Genomic DNA, 21737 nt, shown 5'->3' on the forward strand with positions numbered 1-21737 from the left:
AGGTTTACTTGTAGCCAAAGACTGCAGCAACTCTGCTGTCTATATCTTTTTATTTTCTTAGAAGAGACATATGTCTGACATGCAGAACATTAAAGGACTCAATGCTTAGAATGCACCCGGTGACCTGAACATGAGTGATCTCAGCTTCAATAAAAATTTAGCACTAACCATATCATATGAAATGTGACAACTTTATAACTCAACGACTCCCACACCTATGGAAGAAACTGTCTGTCTCAATTAAACTCAGTCCTTTAATCAATACATTCAAGGAGCAGTATAACTTAACAGGTATTCACAGTTTCCAACATGGGTATCTGGGTCATCAAGGTACTTGATTGGACAAGAAACCTTTCCTTTTATTTTTTACTCCCTGTAGCTGGCCATCAGCTGACACCAGCTCCTCTGCTCATTCGCTGGGTTTACTGGACCCACCCTAGCTTCTCCCTCTGCTCATTCGCTGGGTTTACTGGACCCACCCTAGCTTCTCCCTGGGCTATAAAGAGGTTGAATATGTTGCTGCAGTGTCACAATGCTTTTGGGGAGTTTGTCCTAACTCCACCATCCCATGGTGGCATTGTGAGGTTCACTTCACAATGGTTGCCTTTGTGAGGTATATGCACATGCAAACTCCTGATCGAGTGAACGACTGCTTGCAGTACAGAGCTCACCAGGCTGTTAATACTAATATTGCAACAAGCCTACACTGTCTCCCTCCATTAAGAACTCACTCTTGTCTTTCCCCACCTGGTACTTCCAGTGACCATGCCACTAGTCAAACACAGGGTCATCTGAGGCAAAGTCAAGCTTTACCCCTCTGTACCATAGGGTGCAATTGATTGGCCAAAATGTTTTGAGCTCATTTGCCAAACCTATAAACGTGTGAACCTCACATAAACACATGAAACACTTCCTCACATTGCCTTCATGTTTTCTTCTGAAAGATAATGCCTTCATGTTGGATTGTGTTGATTCTTTACAGGTTCTGAAGTTTCTGTCATGTCTTCGCTTCAGAGGTATGCTGTTAAGCCCTTTCAGTGTCTGTCTTCTGATGATTTATGTATTTAATCAAGCACCATTAAATTACTCCACTTTCAAGAACCTTCTTTCTTTGTGCAATCCCCTCTGGTCACCAGTGCTGTATACAATACTGTATACTGTATACAATATTACATGTGTTGTTTCATCAGCTGTCTGCTCAGAGGCATATCATGACCCTGGACACTGTCCTGCCTTGCACAAAATGTTGTGCCCTTAATACTGACAACATTCATTTAAAAGCACAGTGGTTCAGGATTTGTTTTACTGCTTACTAAATATATGCTATAGGTTGCACATTGCTGGTGCTGATATGTGACAAACATAGCCTAAGACAGAACCACTTGTCCCTCAGTGCAAGCCAGTAGTCATGGACAAAGTCTACAGTTCTTCATAAAAATTCACAAATATCACTGGTTAGTTACTAATACTTCCACACCCATTTATAGGCAAAGAAAAAAAAGATGATTTTTTTTTTTTATTACTGCCTTCCAAAAAGATTCCTTATGCAATGACACCATTTCATGCTTATGTTTAGAATTCATAAGCTAGTTCAGGAAAAGGTTATGCTCAGGCGGAATTAAAACCTGTCTTGTGTGCACAAAGATTGCTTCATTGATAAACTAGAGTCCTGAACGAGGTCTGAAAATCTAACAAGTATTTCACAGCAATAGTGAAAGTTCTGCAAAATAACAAGACTGAATATTTTGCTGTGTATTACAATTTATCAGTGTGCTGTCTATACATTACTTCAGTGGTTGTGTTACAGTTTTGGCCATGTCTGATGGTAATCTTGTTAAATGTGTTAAATTGTAAAATGGCGTGAATATATTACACAACAGTAGATATATACATTTTGCTGTTGACATAGTAAGCTGTTGAGCTATGGGAGAATTCTAGAAGAAGAAAATGTATGAGGTATGATTGTTAAAAGAACTGGAATGATGTTCACAACCGCAAGACACACTCGCTTGTAAAATGTTTATCAGCCACTTAAATAACCAGGAATTATTGTCCTGTAAAGGACACAGATTTTTGTAAACTGAGGAAAGTGTATTGAGGGTCCCAGTTTTATCAGTTGCTACAGGTTTTAATGGTGGTGTAAATATGAGCCTTAAGAATACTAATAAACATAATATGGTATTATAATATATTGCCATGTGTTTGATATGCACTAATGACAGGTGCATGCTATTTTATTGCTGTTGCTTTTGTATTACAGTGATATATAATAGTATTAATGCAGCACAAAAACACTGCACTTAATATACTGTTAGTTATTCTTGTATGGCTTTTGTAGGTCTCTGTATATCAATCTGTTGGGACTCTGGATAATTGTTGGCTGTGCAACACTGGCTGGATTGTCTATGTACTCTGTGTACCGAGATTGTGACCCATGGACAGCAGGCAAGGTGAAAGCACTAGACCAGGTATGCCATAATGAAAATAGCTGAGGCTCAAAAGCTTTATTTTTTCAATTACATTTTAAAGTTTGACACATCTGCAGTATGGTGTGATGAAATCATTAAATGTTCAAATAGCAACGTTATGCTTTATTAGAAAGAAACATGAATGGCTATATTGCAAAGCACATGCCACTTATTAACAGTTCCCTCTATGAAGATGCCTTTAATATAATTAACAGTGTTTAATACCTGGCAGCAGTTTTAAACATGAGGCTGTACCATACACATTTTAGGACCTTATCACATGAATGGTGATTTCCTTCTATTTGCTTATTTTTGAATGTTTTTTTCATTCATTTTGCACAGTTAGCATTCTGACACTTCCAACAGTATGTTCTGCTTATATCTGAAAACTGATGGCTATTTCATTAAGTTGTGTAAAGAAATGACTATGCTGAAATTTTTCAAGTCAAAGTACTGAAAAGCATCTTGTCTGTGCTAGTTTATTCTGTAGAAGAAAACCTGTACAACACAGACTGGATCTGAGGATCTGACCACTAAGACCACAGTATGACTGGATCTGAGGATCTGACTACTAGGACCACAGTGCATGGATATATAGAGAACTTCTAGTGGTTTTATAGTCAGCTTCTAAATTCTACCTTCTCCAATGTAAAAAATGTACACATTCTGATTAGCCCAACTTAAGAAATACGTCTTTTCCTGCTGCATTCCTAATTAGAGTCAAATGTCCAAATTCTAAATAAGTTGGAAGTGCAGGCCTGCATAGACAAAGGGTTTGTCATTCCAGTATGTGTGTAGTAGGCATTACCTGCTGTGGTTTGCAGACAGCTTATAATGGATATAGTTACAATCTTTTTCCTATGAGAGATGTGCTGTGGATTAGACTGATATTACACTGCTGGTCACTGCCATGGGTAGTAAATGACCTTTAACACTTATGAGAAGATTTCCTGCCTGCTTGGAGCTTCACTGAAAACCATCAGAAGGAAGTGCAATAGATGAGTTATAATTCACCTATAAATGTCTTGCTATGTTAAAAGCTATGAGCTTTGATACCTTGTCTGGTACATTGTTCAGGTATTCTAGTGTGTTCAGCCACTGATACAGATGTGAAACTTTTATTATCTGACTGACCAGAGGCGTGAACATGAGACACAAGATATAAATAGGAGTCTCCTATATACTACAAGCAAATCAATTGTTTGAGAGTTATTTGCTTATCACAAATTTCAGAGTCAAAACACCTATTTTCCAGACTAGTTTCTGTGTTATTTGTTGTATTACTCTAATTCTAAACATTAAAAAAAATATTTTGGTCTTTTTTTCTCTGCCTGCCAAGTATCGGCCATCTTGTAATCACACTGGCCCATTCATTCTTCGATGAGGTGAGAGCCAATAGTCTGTCATCCAGGCAGCCATCAGTGTTGATTTTTTTTCTTGTTTTTGCATGATGCTCTAACCCCTAACATCAATGTGTAATGAAAATCCGCAGTTTAACCGCCACGGCTGCTCGGTTAAAAACCGTAATATAAACACACTAAAACAAGTAAATGAAGCAGAAGGAAAACTACAATCTGATGAAGGTTATTAAGCCGAAAGTGCTTATTGGAATAGAATACAACCGCTCTCTACTTCTGAAGTTTTATTTTACATGTTCTTTACTTTATTTACTTGTTTTAGTGTGTTTATATTAAAGATTTTAACTGAGCAGCCGTGGTGGTTGAACCGAGGATTTTCATTACACATTTACCACTTTTTCCTTTCAGTTGCCTCTAGCGGTTTCAAAGTGTATTTACCTCTAACATCAATGTGGTGACTTCCAATGCCCTCTCATATGTGTGTGTGTGTGTGTGTGTTTTTGCACACATGCTAATGAGGGCTTCTGTCATTCGCTTAGTAGCAGCCCACCCACATCCCCAGTCTTATCCATTTTGGTGTTTTGCAAACCTCTGCCTTTTGGTCATCAGTTGACTAAAAACCATCATTCCTTCTCCAAAGGATGGAGGAGCTGATATTAACTCTTCACTCCTATCCTCTCCCCACCTAATTTACTATTCAAACTCAGGTCATGTATTTATTTATTGATTTTGTTTACTGGGAAAGTCCATCTGGGCTCAGGACTCATTTTCAGCAGTGAGCCAAGGAGAAAAGTTCCAGTACAGTACAATACAATATAGTTGAACATGGATAATTCCATCTAAGATGGATACTCTGTGTTTAACCATGGGAAGTGGCAGTGTTATACAGTATATACACAAACATGAAGAGCAAGAAATCAGTAGTGGAATTATATACACGCAGGCATAGTCGTATAATGACATTGTTCATTGCATTGTTGACACACTATTCAGACATATTGTAAATTGAATTATATGCAGTTACTCTGTTGTAGAAGGGATAGAAACTTCAGCAAGAAGAGCAGTTAGAGGAGAGAAGAATTGTTTAATCAGCTGCAGAGCATTTGCAGTACCGTGAGTCGAGTAGGTGGGTTTTTAGTTGAAGCATGAAAAACTTTAGTGATGACTCTTGTCTAACTGTTAGGGGGATGGAGTTCCAAGTTTTGGTTACTATGTGAGAGTATAGAGAGCAGCCAGCTGAGATGTTAGGTTTGGATATAAGTAGAAGGGATTTATCAGAAGAGTGCAGAATACTAGTTGGGTGGTAAGATTAGGTTTGTTAGAGATGGGCACTCATTTGATTTAAATAGTAACTTATGGACATTAGAGAACTGAGAGTATATGTGCTGGTGAGGTATTTCAAGCCACTGGATGTGTCTAAGTGCTAGACAGTGGTATGATCTGTGGGGTGGTTGGCTACAAATTTTGCAATCTTATTGAAGCACTGTTTGCGCTTGTTTAGATAAGTTTGGTAGATGTTGATAAACATGGTGCAGCATAGAGGAGAGTTGGCTATGGGAGGGTTGGGGTGATGTGGCTTGGTTTTATAGAAACTGCCAAGTTTTTGGTGAGTTTTTTTTACCTATGTGATCTGTATAGACATCAAATTTTAGGGCTTCATCTATATGAACTCACCTTCTCCTGGTTGTCATGGCAGCAAATGGAGGAAATCAGAGAAAGCTAAAAATTGAGATAGAAGGGAAAATAATGAAATGGGTATACATATTTATTTATCTGGAATTGGTGGTAGATGGGAGTTATAGTCTGAAGGAGGAGTTAAAAGCTAGAATCAGAAGGACTGCAGCCAACTGACACAGAGTATCAGGGTTGGGGTGTAAAAGAAGAAGAATGCTGAAGAAGCTGAAACGTAAGGTATACAAAACAGTTGTGCAACCCGTACTGCATGGTACACAATTCTAGTCAGTGATAGTAGAGCAGTTGAGAAAGCTAGAGCTGGTGGAGATGAGGATCCTGAAATGGGTAGTAGGGTGTACACTGTGACACAGACAAAGAAATGAGGAGCTCAGAGATGAAGCCAAAGTAGCTCCAATTGCCAAGAAAGTTAAAGAGAGCAGATTGTGGTGATTTGGGCAAATGTCCAAAATAGCAGAGGACAAATCTGGTGAAGAAGATTTGGGATTGAAAGGAGGATACCAAGAGGAAATGAGGGCGTCCAGCAAAGACATAGATGGGCTGCATGAGAGAAGACCTGTGACAGTCAGGGATGACCATGGAAGAATGTAAGAGAATGGCACTGGATTGAGAAAGATGGCAAATGTTGACATGACACTGACCCCATACAGAAAAAATGGGAAAAGGGGGGTTGATGATGATTATGATGATTACAAGCATCTCTCTTGATTGACTAATCATGCTGTTTACAATTAAATGGGCTTCACAATATGCTGTTTTTCCTGTGGGCACAGATTAAGTTACAGTTTTATTGATGCTGCCGTTGTTTATCCTTTGACCATTGATTTTTCAATCCTACGTTTTGCCCTGTTTTTGGAAGTCTCATAATGTTACATTTATTGACATTAAAGGTGAGGCCATTACAACTTAGCAGGTATATATGTTTAGTAGAGCAGCATCAATCAAACACAACTTTAGCATCTCTTACAGACATACTTCTTTTACCCAATTTGCAGCAATCAGCATATTTGTTTATCCAGTGTCCATTTTCCACTTTTATATCTGAGAAGTATAAAAAGAAGCCATTCCAATGCAGTTACAGACCCCTCCTATCAGACATATAGGTAACCTCCCCTGACTGTGTGTTCTGTTGTTTAATCAGCATTTTATCCATTGAATTAACTATGGATTGACACCTAACACTTTTGATATATAAATTATTCATTTGTGAGAAATAGTATTGAATGCTTTAGCAGACTAGAGATAAGCAGTATACACATCAGTCTTTCATAAAGTATTGCTGTTTTACTCCTTTAAAGAATGCTATGAGTGATACGTTGCACGAAATTAAATATTTTCATTAAAGCACAGATGTTAGAAATATATTCAATATGATATCGTACATGCTGTTTTTTATTCTTTTATTCACTTTTATACGTGTGTCTATGTTTTATTTAATAATGTCCCATGATGATGTATAACTCATGATTTGTGTAGTCTGGTTTTGAAATGACTGCAGTTTTATTTTGCTTGCCTTCTGTTTTGTTTTACATTTCTGGCTTTGTTTTTCAGCTGATACCTTACCTAGTGATGGATATTCTTAGGGACTTTCCAGGAGTTCCAGGCCTATTTGTTGCAGCTGCCTACAGTGGAACACTAAGGTAATACAAATATTACAGAGTAGTCTACATTGGAACGCAGTTCACACTGTACTGTACTGTACTGTATACAGAACACAGGGCCATGGTGGTGCAGTGGTTAGTGCTGTTGCCTCACAGTCAGAGATTCTCCGGTTCAATTCTCAGCTGGAGTGCCTTCTATGCGGAGTTTGCATGTCTTCCCTGCGGTCGAGTAAACTTGAAAAGACATGCAGGTAGGTACATGCATGTGTGGGTGTGCCTTCTTTGAAGGTTGGGTACCAGGCTGGCAACCCAACACCGTAAAAATTCACTACCAGTCATTAGCGGACTGGAGTTCTGCTGTGGTGACCCCTAACCAGGAAAAGCCGAAAGACAATATATATAGTCCACATTAGAACACAGTATGAAACTTGCAGAAGGTGTAGACAGGAGAGATTATTCAGAGATGCATAGATATTCCAAGACTAGTGAGTCTTATGACCATTTATGCTTTACTAGTACCCTTCTTCATGTCCCACAAGAGACCATACCAATCAATCCCAGAGTAAATCTGTGGCTACCCATCCAGTCATCTAGGTTATGTTTAAAGAAAGATAGTGAGTTGCACTGTTTAACACTGAACAGAAGTTTATTCCAGAGCAGAGGTTTGAAAGGCACTGAGTTATATACGTATCCTTCCACCAAGTTTTATTTATCTGTTAGGTTCCTTGTTCAACTATTGGTGGAGCCACTTGAATTTGCAGAGATCCAGGACAATCAGATCTCTAATGACATGATAAGTGAGACAGAGATCTCCCCTCCTTGTTCAACTATTGGTGGAGCCATTGAATTTGCAGAGATCCAGGACAATCAGATCTCTAATGACATGATAAGTGAGACAGAGATCTCCCCTTAAGATTCTATCTGACACTAAATTAAAGGATGGAGCTTCAAACTTCTGTTGATAGTTTAGTTTAGAGATTTTAGGCTTGTGATCTTTTTGGTCAGGAACCTTGGTGGGGGGGGGCTTTCTAATTGTTTGATTTGTTTAGTGAAATACATCCTAAAGGGAGCATTGCATTTGATAACTTGCCTGATCAATGTTGCTTGTAAGAGAATGACTACCTTTCTAGACCTTGATTATATTCCTTTGGCAATTAGCTGTGCTAAGTAAAAGGATTTGATCACAACTGCTGTCACATTATGGTCAAAAGACTGGGTAATTATCATTCAAGTTCCTAGGTCTTGACTACATTTTCATTTTATAGTGTTACTTTGACTATACAGTATAATGAGGGGAGGGATTGTTTACCAAAAATAGGTACTACACCTTTTAGCATTTAGTTTGTGCCTGTTTTCCGTTCACCAATGGCTTACTAGGAAGAGTTAATTTTGGAGGGTTTAGGTGTCAGAGGGTGACAACAACAACCCCCACTGCAGTCATCTGCAAACTTTGTTAGCCAGTGGTCTTAGCCCTCTGCTTGGAGATCTGAGAAGTAAAGGCTGAAAAGGAGAGGTCCCAGGACCGAGCTCTGAGGAACACTGCTAGTCAGTTTAGTACTGTCTGATATGGTGCCAGCATATTGCACTGTATGGGTTCTGTCTTTCAGACACTCTAGAGTGCTGCTCCTGGTCTTCAAAGAATTGACAATCAGCTCCTATCTCCAATTGCTGACAGATAAGTACCCTTAAGGGAACCCTTCTATACTGATTTTTTTTAATTTTTAGTCTATTTTTTGACAAGAACAAGAACCGGGTCTCTTTAAGAAGATCTGAATTGTTATTCTGTTTACTATTGTATTGGCAATGTCTCACTGACAGGACATTTTTAGCTGGGACAGGTTATCATTATTTATGGCACTTATCTGTGTTAAAAGCAGGTCTACTTATGTACACTGAAAATCCGCTTAATCGAATCTTATGTAACTGAGACGACAACAACGAAACTTTTCTTTAATGAACGTTCACATCACTGGAATTTTAGTTCGGGAAAGGAGGCAGTTGGCCAACATTAAAAAAAACCACACCAAAGCATTTCAAACCCACACCCCCCAACTAAATATACCAACTCCGAGATTGCACTATAGTGGGAAAAGGGGCAAACTTCCCCAGGTTGGCCAACTGCCTCCTTTCCTGGATTAAAATTCCGGTGATGTGAGCGTTCATTAAAGTAAGGTTTCATTGTTGTCTTCTCAGTTAAGTAAGATTCATGTAAATGGATTTTCAGCCTACTCAAGTAGGCCCATTGAAATCATGCTGCTTTTATGCTATTTGCATTCTTTCCGGGAAATGACATGTTTTTAAGGGGGGATTAAGTTAGCAATTTATCTTCAACAGGCTCCTTCAAGCTGCGCTTTAGGGGAAAAGGTATTCCTGGGTCTTCTGGGACAAAAATGTACTGTTTGTACATTTACTTTTAAGATTTGTTAAGTGGAACGTACATAACCTTTGTTCATCTTGAACCCAGATCACTGGATACAGAGTAGTAACCATTATGCCATGGAAACACATGCAGCACAACTTTGATGAGTTAATGGGAAACGGCAAATATGTCAAAGCTTGTGTCCCTCATTGACAGGGGTGACAGGTGCTGACTGAGGTTTCTTTTTTGGAGATAAACTCTTGGCTAGGCTTCTAAGCACCGCAGGGTCATTAGCCTAGTAACTTCATATGATCCTATGATCTTGCCACATATAGGTTGACTTTTAAAGCATTTAGTTTCTGTATGATGCCAATATTGGAAATATTGTTGAAAGCCTCGACCATTTCAAGAAATACCATGTATACTGCATGGTCACTGCCTACAGCCTATAACCATTTGAAACAAGTTTACCATCTTCATTAGACAGGATATGTCCTTCACAAAGCCAAAATTTTGGGGGTCAGGTCTAACAAGATTCTTGATATCATAGTTTAAGAGGTCAGTTATAATATGTTTATGGATTAGTATATGAGGCTTGCAAGGCTATTAAGTCTTTAATTAACTGGGTTGGTTGTAAGGCCCTGTTTTATGGAAGGGCATCACCTCTGCAGTGTGCCACTCATCAGGAAGAAAACCGGTAACCAAACGTAGGTTAAACTTTTTGAGTGGGTCTGTAATGCATACTTAACATTATTAGTTAAGCAAGCAGGTATATTTTCATGGCCCATGAAGGAATTGTTTTTGGCCTTGGTTAGCAATTTCAATAAATTATCTTTAGAGATAATTGCTAGAGTAGGGGGTTCAGGTATTTCAGGGCTTTGAATAGAAGTCTTGGGGGAGAGTTTGGCAGTAAATTTGTTTGTAAGGATAGTGGCAATGCCTGCTGAGTTGGAATAGGGGATGTCATTATGAAAGCAATATAGGATAATGTTTCTTAGGTTTTCAACCTAGTTAAAGAAGAATGTATAATTATCTATTATCTATCTGACAAATCCACTAATGCACCACTTCAGATGCTCTATGTTCAACATCTACTAATGTACAAGTATCTTTTATACTGTAATAGTTTACCTATATTTAATATGAACGTAATCTTATTAACAAATGAATGTATAACTGTTAATGTATATTAATGTCTATTCATGTATATTACTGAATACCTTTTTAAAATGTTTGTAATATATTGGAGTTTTCTCCCCAGCCTCTGCTGAAAACAGGATTTTGACTAAACCCAGTTGGTAAACAATGAAAAATAAATAAAATTAAAAATCTTTGCTTCATAGGCCAGACTAAGTTCATGGGTTCATTTAGTGGGCCTAATAGTGTTTTTCATTTTTTTTTCTTTTGGTAATACTTTTGATATTTTCCTTGGAAAGAGTTTTTTTTTAATCTTCTATATAATTTAAGGAGTTTCTTCCTTTTGTTATAGAGTTTATTTATGGTGGTGGACTACCATGATGGTTTATTTAAGCAAAAAATCCACAACTCGGTATGGATAATGCAGGATTTTCCCACAGTTGTCATGGTGTGATCACAAGGGTGAAACCCAAGTGATTAAACAAAGCCAACTATGGATAGATCCTGCATTACCTAGATCCAGTCATAGATTGTTGCTGTTATACAATAACATTGTTTGAGGGAAATTATGTCATTGTATAAAAGCAGTTTAGTGTTCTTCCACTAGCATTTGGTAGTCCGGGGCATCAGAGATATGCACTGCCTATGCTGCACAGTACATTGAGTTGAACACGTCTCTTACCCAAGATAAATTATAGCTCACAACTGTTTTATTTTTGCCTGCTGTATTGCCGTGGCCCTCTTCAAACTTTTTGATATTCTGCTAAATCACCAAAGATTACAGTAAATCAATAAAGCCCAACATTTTTTTAGAAACTGCATGTTGATGCAGATTTAGTATAATAGTGCAGTAACATTTTTTGTGGTTGAAAGGTAGAAATAGAAACTTTCACACTTCTGTTTAATGTATAGTTTCTTCCAGTTTACAGAAAAGAGCTCAGTGCAGCTGTAACTATTTCTTTACAGTTGCCGTTACTTGGACTTCAGTTTGTTTTCTCCACTTTTCAAAGATAAAAACTGGGCAATTCTAGTTAGTTATTTTAATAGTTACAGCTGCCCGAGGTCTGGTTTGCTTTCTCCGCTTCATGGAGATGAGATATGGCAGTTTCTGTTGCCCAGAATGAAGTTTCTGTTGGCTGGACTCTTCCCTGTTGGGAATGGTTGATTTATAACAGGAATAATGATTGGTCTGTGCTATCAGTGTGCATATTTTTGAATAATAAATAAGGAGTTGGTATAGTTTTGAAGTTCCAATGATACTTGGTTCTGGTAGGGACTGCTAGCACTAAGTATTTGCCTAAATAGGTGTAGAATTCCTTAGTGAAGCCTGATGCATCAGTGTCAGGTGTAGCTGTCTGGATGACCTATTATGTAACATGTCTGGATGACCTATTATGTAACAGTGTCAGGTGTAGCTGACCGGATGACCTATTATGTAACAGTGTCAAGTGTAGCTGTCTGGATGACCTATTATGTAATTATCACCAGGATTCACCCTTCCTTTGTGGTGACCTTGTTTACCTATTAAATTATACATCAACATGGACTCTTAATTTACCAAAGAGACCTCTTTCCTTTTAACGGTGTTTATGATCACTGTGCCTGTCATGCTGGTAGAAATATTTTTGAAGGCAATGTGAGAATTCTTTCTGGGTACACCTTTTTCAAAGGTGCAACTACTTGGAGAGACATTTGAAGAAGTTAATTGGCTTTCAATGTATTAGTTATTCAGTGATTTAGTTTAGTTTTTGTATTACTGCTATAACACGTTTAGTTTAAGGTATTGCTAAAGCATGTTCATCACTATTGCTATAAGATTATATCCTTCTAAGGAAGAGGTTTCTTTGGATATGTGTGATCACCTAAATAAACATAGTGCTACCATTTGCTGTTGTAACTTTACTGATCTAAAATATAACAGCTACCGTATCTGTAATGTAACATTTTAAAATAAAAGTCATCTCCTTGAGTTGGGAAAATGACTTACTCTGAGAATGTGGTTACTGGATTTATTTACAACAAATCCTCCAACCACCTGCAGGCATATCACAATAATTAATTGTATGGTTGAAATGATAAAAGTTAGCTATAGTATAGGTAGACATACACCTGAGGTGCTCTATCTTTGGAATATTTTTTCAGAGTGCCTGGTCTCTTTGCAATATTGAAAAGGTAGGCAGTCTAGAAACATGCTCTGGCTGTGTTTGTTGGGGGGGGGGGGGTGCTGTCTGCCTTAGGGTTAGTTATAAATTCAGTGTGTTTTCTTGCTGATAAAATGTATTAAATTATGGTAAGAATTAAAACTAAATAAGATGCTTGCTGCAGAACGTTTACATAACCAGCACCAGTTTTCACATTTTTATTAGTAGTAGATAAAGATACTACGTAATATTTAAGCACAGTATGTCACAGTATGCATACTCCTTATTATTGCATGCCACAGATTCAGAGCTCTGACCTAGGAATGCTTCTTTTGTCTGTTTTTTTAGCTAACATACAGTTGCTTAATAAGTTATAGCATTTGTGTACAAAGTCTTACTTCAGACTTCTCCATTTACAGCACGGTCTCGTCTAGTATCAATGCACTTGCTGCTGTCACAGTTGAGGATCTCATCAGGCCGCAATTCACGTCTCTCACTGACACCAAGCTCTCCTGGATTTCTAAGGGCACGAGTAAGTCTGAAGGTTGTTGGTGTTTCATTTGTTAAACATTGCTGAAGAGACATTTACTTCAAATACAGACATCACTAAGCTCGGAGAAGTAAATGCATTTTAGAACAGTAATACAGTGTAAAAAATGTTATGTGCTTCATTTAGGACATCTCTGCATCCAGCAGCAGTCCATTTAGGTTTGTACTTTCATACATTTCTGCATAGGTATTAGTCCAGTAAAAAAAGAGGTTAACTAGTTTTTTGAAATTAGTTATGTGGTTTACCACTTCTCACACAAATAAATGATATAGATTAATAATTACTATGTGTTTTTTTTTTTGCCAAAGCTGTAGTCAGAAAGGAAGGAATCATGTTTTGACTATAGTGAACTACCATCATACTATGCTATTCCTGTGAAGTGACTTGTTTGTGCAAGAAATCAGAGATATGATAATTATTTAAACACCAACATTAATGTATTTATTTCAGATTCTTGAAGATGATGGGGTCACCCTTGTTGATGAGGGTCAGCTTGTTTTGGGAATGCTGAAACTAGTCTTCCAAAGTGGCATATTTAGATGCTACATTTGCATTCTTTTTTTATCATGGGATGTATTGATTTTGTGTATGTATGTATGTATATACCTATTGATTTAGAGGAGGCAAATGATGTGACCCCAGAATATCTTTTGGGTGTAACAAGAGTATTGGGATCCTAGTGTCATTGATGCATGTAATGCAGTTCCTGTATTTGAGGAGTAAAAGTTGTGTCCATATTCTCAGTAAAGTACATCTGAGGTGGGTATACGACTGTGTCAAGGATGTGTTATAATTATCATGGACAAGGTATCAAGGCATAGCTACATTTTGGAGAGTATCAAGTTTGGGGATGTGAGGGATGCATAGTCATGTTTTTGGAGATGATAGTGATGACTGATTTCCATTGTGCACTTGAATGTTGTGTCAGTGATGCAACAGGTAGCCAACTCACCTTTGCTGCAGAAGGTGGTAGGTTCTATTCCCACACTAGGTACATCAATTGCTGACACTGCCATGCAGCATGAGGGGGATGCTGCACTCCTGAGTGTACTGTCCTTTGGATGAGATGTTAAACTGAGGCCCCATCTTCTTGAGTTGGTGGCAGCTCAGGTGGATGCAAAAGATCCTGTGCCACCTATTAAAAAGAGTAGGGGAAGTTCCCCAATGTCTTGGCCAAATTTCCCCTAGCAGTATAAGTACCACCTTGGGTCTCCCCAGAAAAGAGGCTACCTATCTAGTGGGACTAACCCAGTAAACGAAGGATAAATAAATAAAAATAACTGTTTTGCAGCTGAGTGAAAAGTGGTTTGGATGAAAATTAGCACCTCCAGATTAGAGGTTGTTGTTCTTTCCCAACAGTGAATTGATCTGTCCTAGTGATAGTGGACTGGGTTAGAGGAGTTTAAGTATCCTGGGGGTCTTGTTCATGACTGAAGGTATATTGTATAAGGTGTCTGACCTGAACACAGGTGCAGTGACAGCAGTTCTGCAGAGTCTGTACCCAATGGTGGTAGTGAAGGAAGAGCAGAGTCAAATTACTGCTCTGTCAATGACCTTATCTGTAGTGAGAAGCTTTGGGTAGCTACTAAAAGGATGAAATTGCAGATACAGGAAGCAGAAAATGATGTTCATTTGCAGGGTAGCTAGGTTCACTTTCTGTGACAGAGAGAGGAGCCTGATAACATAGGAGTACTTTGGTGTACAGCTACAGCTTCTTTGAGTTTAGTGGATTCAGCAAAGGTGGCCTGGATACTTTGTAAAGATGCACCCTGCACACTTCCAACATGAGGCATGTCAGGCCCAGCCCAAAGGGAGGTGACCCTGGGGTAGACTCGGGTCACATTGAAGGAATTCCATCTCTCAGCCTGTCTGGGAACATTTCTGAACTTAATAGGATGTGCTGGAGACTGTTGCTAGGGATACGAAAATCTGGTCTACCCTGCTCAGTTTGCTGCTACCATGAGCCTCACACCAGGACAAGTGGTTTAGAAAAAGTTGATGATGATGATGATGATGGAACCAAAGGGAGTATATCATGAGAATTAACATCTGTTTGTAGCAGTTTTAAGGTTATCTGAAAGTGAAATAATGAAAGGCAACAGCTCATCAGTAAATCTGTCTGGTGAAAAGTCCAACATACATTGTGAAGTGATGAGGAGAAGATCAAATGCCATTTGGGAGTTAGCAACATTACCAGGAATTCTAGGTGAGCTATGTAGAAAGATTAGAACAAACAAGTCACATCATAGGATTATATTAATGGAAATGCAGAAGCAAATGACATGAGACACTAAGGAAATATATGTAGGTCCAAGTTAAGGTTAGCCCAGATGGTTTAGTGTCAACAAATATAATACAATTGATTGGAACAAAATCCAAATAACTTAGCAACATAGAATATACTTCCAAATGATAATGTCATCCCAACTGCAGAAACAGACTAATTCCAAATAAGGGAGCAAAGAACTCTTCAGCTCTTTTGAAACTGTTTTCCTCCACAGGTAAAAAAGTGAGATGGAAACAGTTCCCAAATAATTCCAAGTAATGTAATGGTTGCTAGATAAACAAAAATATTATATCAACAACTGCTTGGTACTACACTGCATGTATCTTTTAAGGCAGCTATACCCTTAAAACTGTTATAGTCTACTTACAGTGGAGAGTCAATTATCTGAATGTCGATTATCCAAAATTTCAGTTATCAGAACCCAGTCTTCCAAAGTTTTCGGGTAGGAAAAATAATAAAGTCTGAATATGTAAACAGTATATGCATTCGCTTGAGCATATCTTTTGACCTTGTAGCAGTTGTGGCTGGTGACTTCAAATTAAAGGGGGGCTGCAGGAGACAGCTGAATGGGTGGGACCAATGGGAAGGGGTGTGACCAACTAGAAAGGGGTGGAGCTATTCTCAAAACCACAACAACTGCAACTTTAATTAAATACGCTGCCCTGGGTGCCAAATCGTCATTACGAGAGTCCAATCAAGACAAAATGAAGTGTAGAAGAAAAAAATATTTCAATGCATTGGCTACATGACAACTTAATATCTAGATGGAAACACAAAGGTTATGAGGCATGAAAAAATAAATTGCTTTTTAAATACATTACTGGAATGCCAGTCAAGATCAAGTATAAAAAAAAACAAGCAGCACTCAGCTCAAACCACTTCTCCTTGCACTGCAGTTCTAATTATAATTTATATTCAGCTTTATAAAATTACCAAGTAACATGCTGAAAGTAGCAATCTCTGTGATACCCCCACTTGTAAAAATGTTTTTTATCCAGAAAAGACCTGCTGCCTGACGATAACTATCTACTTATTTCATGGGGAGCACATGATCAAAGTAAAAAATGAACAGCGAACAAGAAACAAGCTCAAGATAAATTGCTTAAAGCATTACTACACAAGTTATGGCCATCCATGATACATTGGCATTCTGTTTAGTTTACAGGTAAAGCCTGCAAAGATAACTGCAAGTCTCCAACAAATGTGATGAGCTTCTGAAAATACTGTAATTCTGTCCTTTATTACAAATGCTGTCATATGCATTTCAATACCTAAGGCTTATACATTATCTAGTTATGTGAATATTCTCTGCATGGCAACAATGAAAAGGCTTTCAATGTTGGTAATTCTTTAACAGTATGCTTATTAAAGCTTACTTGCATCTTACAATCTCCGACAAGCTTACCCAATAGTCATTAAAGCATTGCTACTTTAATACAGAGCAACAGGGCACTGTAACAGCATGCATTTTCTGAATAATAAGAAGCATAAATCAACAGTATAAAAATATGACAGAAAACCAGAACATTCTGCAAAATCAAGGACAGATGAAAAGCCACGGTCATACTTGTGGTCTACCTTGGATGGGGGAATACTCTGCAGACTTACACTGCATAACTGCTCCTTGCCTTCCTTGGACACATCCAGAGCCACTACAATGGGGAGAGGAGTGGAACAAGTAGGTCACAGTTTGAAATGTCTCTGGCTCACGGTGATGGCTCTGACGCTCATTCCTCTCAACCTCAGAGCAAGAAATCTGGACAAAGCCATACATAGAAGTGGGACACAGACCCAAAAATAATGACAATTTTAAATATTGCTCTTATAAACTTAGAAAGATAATAGAATAGTAGTAGGTCTTGCATTAGTATGAATTTTTGAAGGGTATGAAATCTGAAATTCAAATGTCTGCCATTATTTAGTGACTTCATTCCTAAATGATTTGGCAGAAAACCACAAATTTTATGAGGAACAAACCAAAAATAAGAAGCAAAAATCTATTAATTCTGCAAAATTCTGGACAGTTGAGAGGTATAGTTCAGCTGGGGCTGTCTGAGTTTGCTGCCGTTCCCCCCTCACAAAATCATGGTCGAATGGAGCGTCCCCCCTGCAGCCATTCCAATCTCCCATTCTTTTGTTATTTCGCCCCATTTGTCATAAACACTGTAATGTGCATACTGCTTTACTTCTGTGATGATATGGATTTCATTTGAAAGTTTTATTTTATATTTTACAGCACAAGCCCTAATAGATATCTGCTAAACAAAGCAATGCAGTCTTGCAATGAAAATAGACTTAGCATTAAAACTTCTCTGCCCTTGAAACTCACACTCATTGAAACAGTATTGAAACCCAAATTCAAAGAAAATACATTTTGCCAGTGACAGATAAAGATTAATTTTGGGCTGTTTTCAAATCATAGGCCCCTTGAATATGAAACATACACATGCTCTTTGATGCACCTTCCTGACTGTATTAAATTATATTCCTTGTACAATACAGTACCGTTGTTGAGGGCATTTTAAATGTATTATTTTGAACATTTTTCCAGTAAACAATGAAAGAAAATGCATGCACCAATAATGACAAAGCTGCCCAATTCAAAACATTTCCATCATAAAAGTCTACTCAAACTTCTACAGTCCACCAGTATCAGTAAATATGCACGATCTCTAAAGAAGTAAAAGTCATCTAAATAATTCCACATTAAAGAAATCTGTTAACTAATGAAGAGGTTACTGCTAGCAAACAACTTTATATGTCATTGTTTCATCTACAAATAAAGTGCCTGTTGCCCTTGAGAAATAAATTGCCTATGTTGCATTAAAAAATGATAATGCTAGTAAGATCACAATAAGGAATGGATGGCAAACTGATAACAGGTTCATAGTTACTAGGCATCTTCGCCAAAGAGGACTGCAGCATCCATCCCCTTTACAACAGAGTACAGTATCAGCAATGGATCTACTTACTGTGGGAGTAGAACCCACAGCCTTCTGCATCAAAAGCAAGTACACTACCTGTTGTGCTATTTACAATGCAAGCAGACTCGGCATAAGCAGCACTAAACATTTCTTCCCCTGCAGCTCTCAGCTCCTTGTAAAATCTACTCGACACTCAGCTGTATCTCTGAACTTTGCAGCACAAGAAATCTGGAAAAAGACAAAATTTATTTGGGGGGGGGGGGCAAAAGCTCAAAAACCTTGGACACATTTTAAACATTGCTTGTATAATGTTGGAAAGTTGCTAGAATAAAATGCTGTGTTACCACCATACATTTCACTGCCAAGTATTGAAACCAGGACCCTGTGCAAAACAGCCAGAGCAACATACTACTATGCCAAATCATCTATTTTTATGAAAGAAAGGAAGACTGAAACTTAAATGGCTACCGTTTAGTGAATTCAGTTCTCACCATAGCTGTCAACATCTTAGCTCAAAACACCTGAACAAAGCCAATAATGGGGGAATACAGCCTCCAAACATATTCAGTGAGTTCAGTTATCACCATAGCTCTCAACCTAGGCACATAAAACCTGGACACAGCCAATAATGGAGGAATACAGTCCAAAAAATAGGGAGAAATACTCACTGAGGACACCAGAGCAAACCCACACAAACACAGGAAAGATATGCAGACTCCACACAGAAGGAACCCCAGCCAACAATCAAACCAGACAACCCATAGCTGTCAGGCAACACTGCTACCACTGCACTACTGGCTGTGTTAAGTAAAGTAATAAAAATACAGAAACCACAGATTTTATGAGGAACAGAACAAATATGAGGCAAAAATCTGCAAATGTTTTACAAATGGTGGTGGGTAGGGAATTCAGGCTCTTGTAATATGGGCCCAAGGTACAGGGTTCAAGCCTTATTCTTTACCCACCACCATGAAGCTACTGGGGCATTTTACACACACACATATATCTCCTCCGTAGCGATCCTGCAAGCCCACACACCCGTCCTCTGTACTGATCCTGCAAGCCCACACACACACCCATCCTCCATAGCGAACCTGCAAGCCCACACACACACCCGTCCTCTGTAGCGATCCTGCAAGCCCACACACACACACCTATCCTCCGTAGCGATCCTGCAAACCTACACACACACATCCTCTGTAGTGATCCTGCAAGCCCACACATACAACAATCTTCCGTAGTGATCCTGCAAGCCCACACATACACCCGTCCTCTGTAGTGATCCTGCAAGCCCACACACACACCCGTCCTCCATAGCGATCCTGCAAGCCCACACACACACTGTCCTTCATAAACACCCTACCTGTTTCTGTACTCAGCTTCCTCCGTAGTGATCCGATCGGTCCTCCATAATGGCCCTGCTCCTCTGTTGTGTACTACAGTGATCCTGCAGCCCAATCAGTCCTCTATAACCCTCGCATGCCATTGGGTCTCCCGTGAGATGTGAGGAGGCTGGAGCCTCCTGCTGTTGGTCCAGCCTGCGGATGATGCAGTCCAGTGACCTTCCGGTTTGTGCAGTTGTGACCGCACAGACCTCTGGGCTGGAAGGGTGGAGTTTTTTGCCTTCCCTATCCGGACTGCCTAACAGAGCAGTCTGGAGCTTGGAATGCCTGAGCATGCGTGCTTGGAGTTCTGGTCTGCCTAACACAGCAGTCAGGAACTAAGCACGCATGCACAGAATCCAAGAATTTTTTATTTTAATATGTTCGGGGAATGGGGAATTTGTTTCATTGATTTTTACAGGTGGGGGACCCATTTTACAGGTGGAGGGGCTGCAGTCCCGCAGTCCTATAGCACGAGCCACCCCTGCCTTGTAGCCAGCTTGTGTGTAAAAAATAGTCTTTATTATACAAGGACTGGCCATTAACATTGTAAAATGCGCACACTGATTGGCCAGCCCAACCAGCATGCCCGTTGAGAATATACAATGGAAAAAGGTCTGGTCGCCCAGACTTTTTTCTGTTCATATATTCTTTAATTTTAAGGGGTTTTTTTTCAAAAGAAAACAAAAGCGTATAAATGGAGATCTTCTTTTCTCCATTGCTTACTTTCCTGAGCACTGATGTATTGGCTATGCGTGGGAATGCAGGTTCCAAATGCATGCGCAGTACATCAGATAGGGCAAGGAGGAGATAGCCAGAGGCAGAAAGACAGCACGGCACCATTATACAAAGACATTATTTAAGAAAAGTAAGTATTTTTTTCTTAAATATTGTCATTGTATAATATCAATAACCCACGTCTGGGTGTGGGTAATGCTAGATTTACCCACAGTTGTCTTTGTTTGGCCACTCCGGCTTCGCCCTCGTGACCAAACCACACCAACCATGGGTAAATCTAGCATTACCCACACCCAGATGTGGGCTATTGCATAATTATCCACTGGAATCACTTTGTGGTTGAAAAGTGTATTCTTGCATACAGAAAAAAAACAAGATTTTAGAAATTTTTATTTGATTCAATTATATGTTTGATTATCCAAACAGTTTGATTATCCGAACTACCCTAGGTCCCAGTTTGGATAATCAGCTCTCTACTGTATAACAATAAATATTACAAATGAAAACTTAAATAAAAAATCTGAAATATGTAAATCAAACTAGACCCTTAGAGGAAGCTATAACCTATTTTAACAACAAATTTATTGAAATCCTAGACCTACATGCTCCTGCCCGCCTAATAAGAACAAAAGGTAATAACGTACCTTGGCTTTCCAAAGATACAAGAACAAAAATTAACAGTAGAAATAAACTATGGGCTACCTGGTGATCTTCCAAAAATCCCCATGATCACAATAAATATAGATATGCACGGAATGAAACAAAAAGACTTGTCCTACTGGATAAAAAACACTACTACTGTAGGCTACAGATGAATAATCAAAACAATCCTCAAAAATTCTGGGCTGGGATCAACAAATTACTGTATCCAGGTAAAACATCGACACCAAACCCAGCTGCCAACTCAAATAAAACCCCAGAACAGGTTGCAGATACCTTCAATCATTTCTTTACTGAAACTATTCAAGCTCTAGCCACCCAACTACCTCAAAGTTCCCTTGATGAAATTAACACTAAATCTAACAGCCAAAACCTATTCTGCTTTCAGCCTGCATCAACCTCCTTTATATGCAAGCTAATCAAAAAACTAAAACCCACCA

The 21737-nt window shown here is 38.7% G+C and overlaps 1 protein-coding gene across 1 annotated transcript in view; it reads left to right on the plus strand.

Annotated features, from left to right (window-relative positions):
• The window catches only part of SLC5A8 (solute carrier family 5 member 8), a 181918-nt gene that overhangs the window by 102307 nt on the left and 57874 nt on the right, over positions 1-21737 (plus strand). The window contains exons 7-9 of the mRNA XM_044087777.1: positions 2339-2468; positions 7070-7158; positions 13176-13288. Of these exons, the coding sequence (XP_043943712.1) occupies positions 2339-2468; positions 7070-7158; positions 13176-13288 (332 nt within the window). The remainder of the gene's footprint in view (positions 1-2338; positions 2469-7069; positions 7159-13175; positions 13289-21737) is intronic.

This window comes from Protopterus annectens, chromosome 11.part0 (genome assembly GCF_019279795.1).
Source record: "Protopterus annectens isolate FY-2018-M chromosome 11.part0, PAN1.0, whole genome shotgun sequence".
Taxonomy (NCBI): Eukaryota; Metazoa; Chordata; order Ceratodontiformes; family Protopteridae; genus Protopterus; species Protopterus annectens.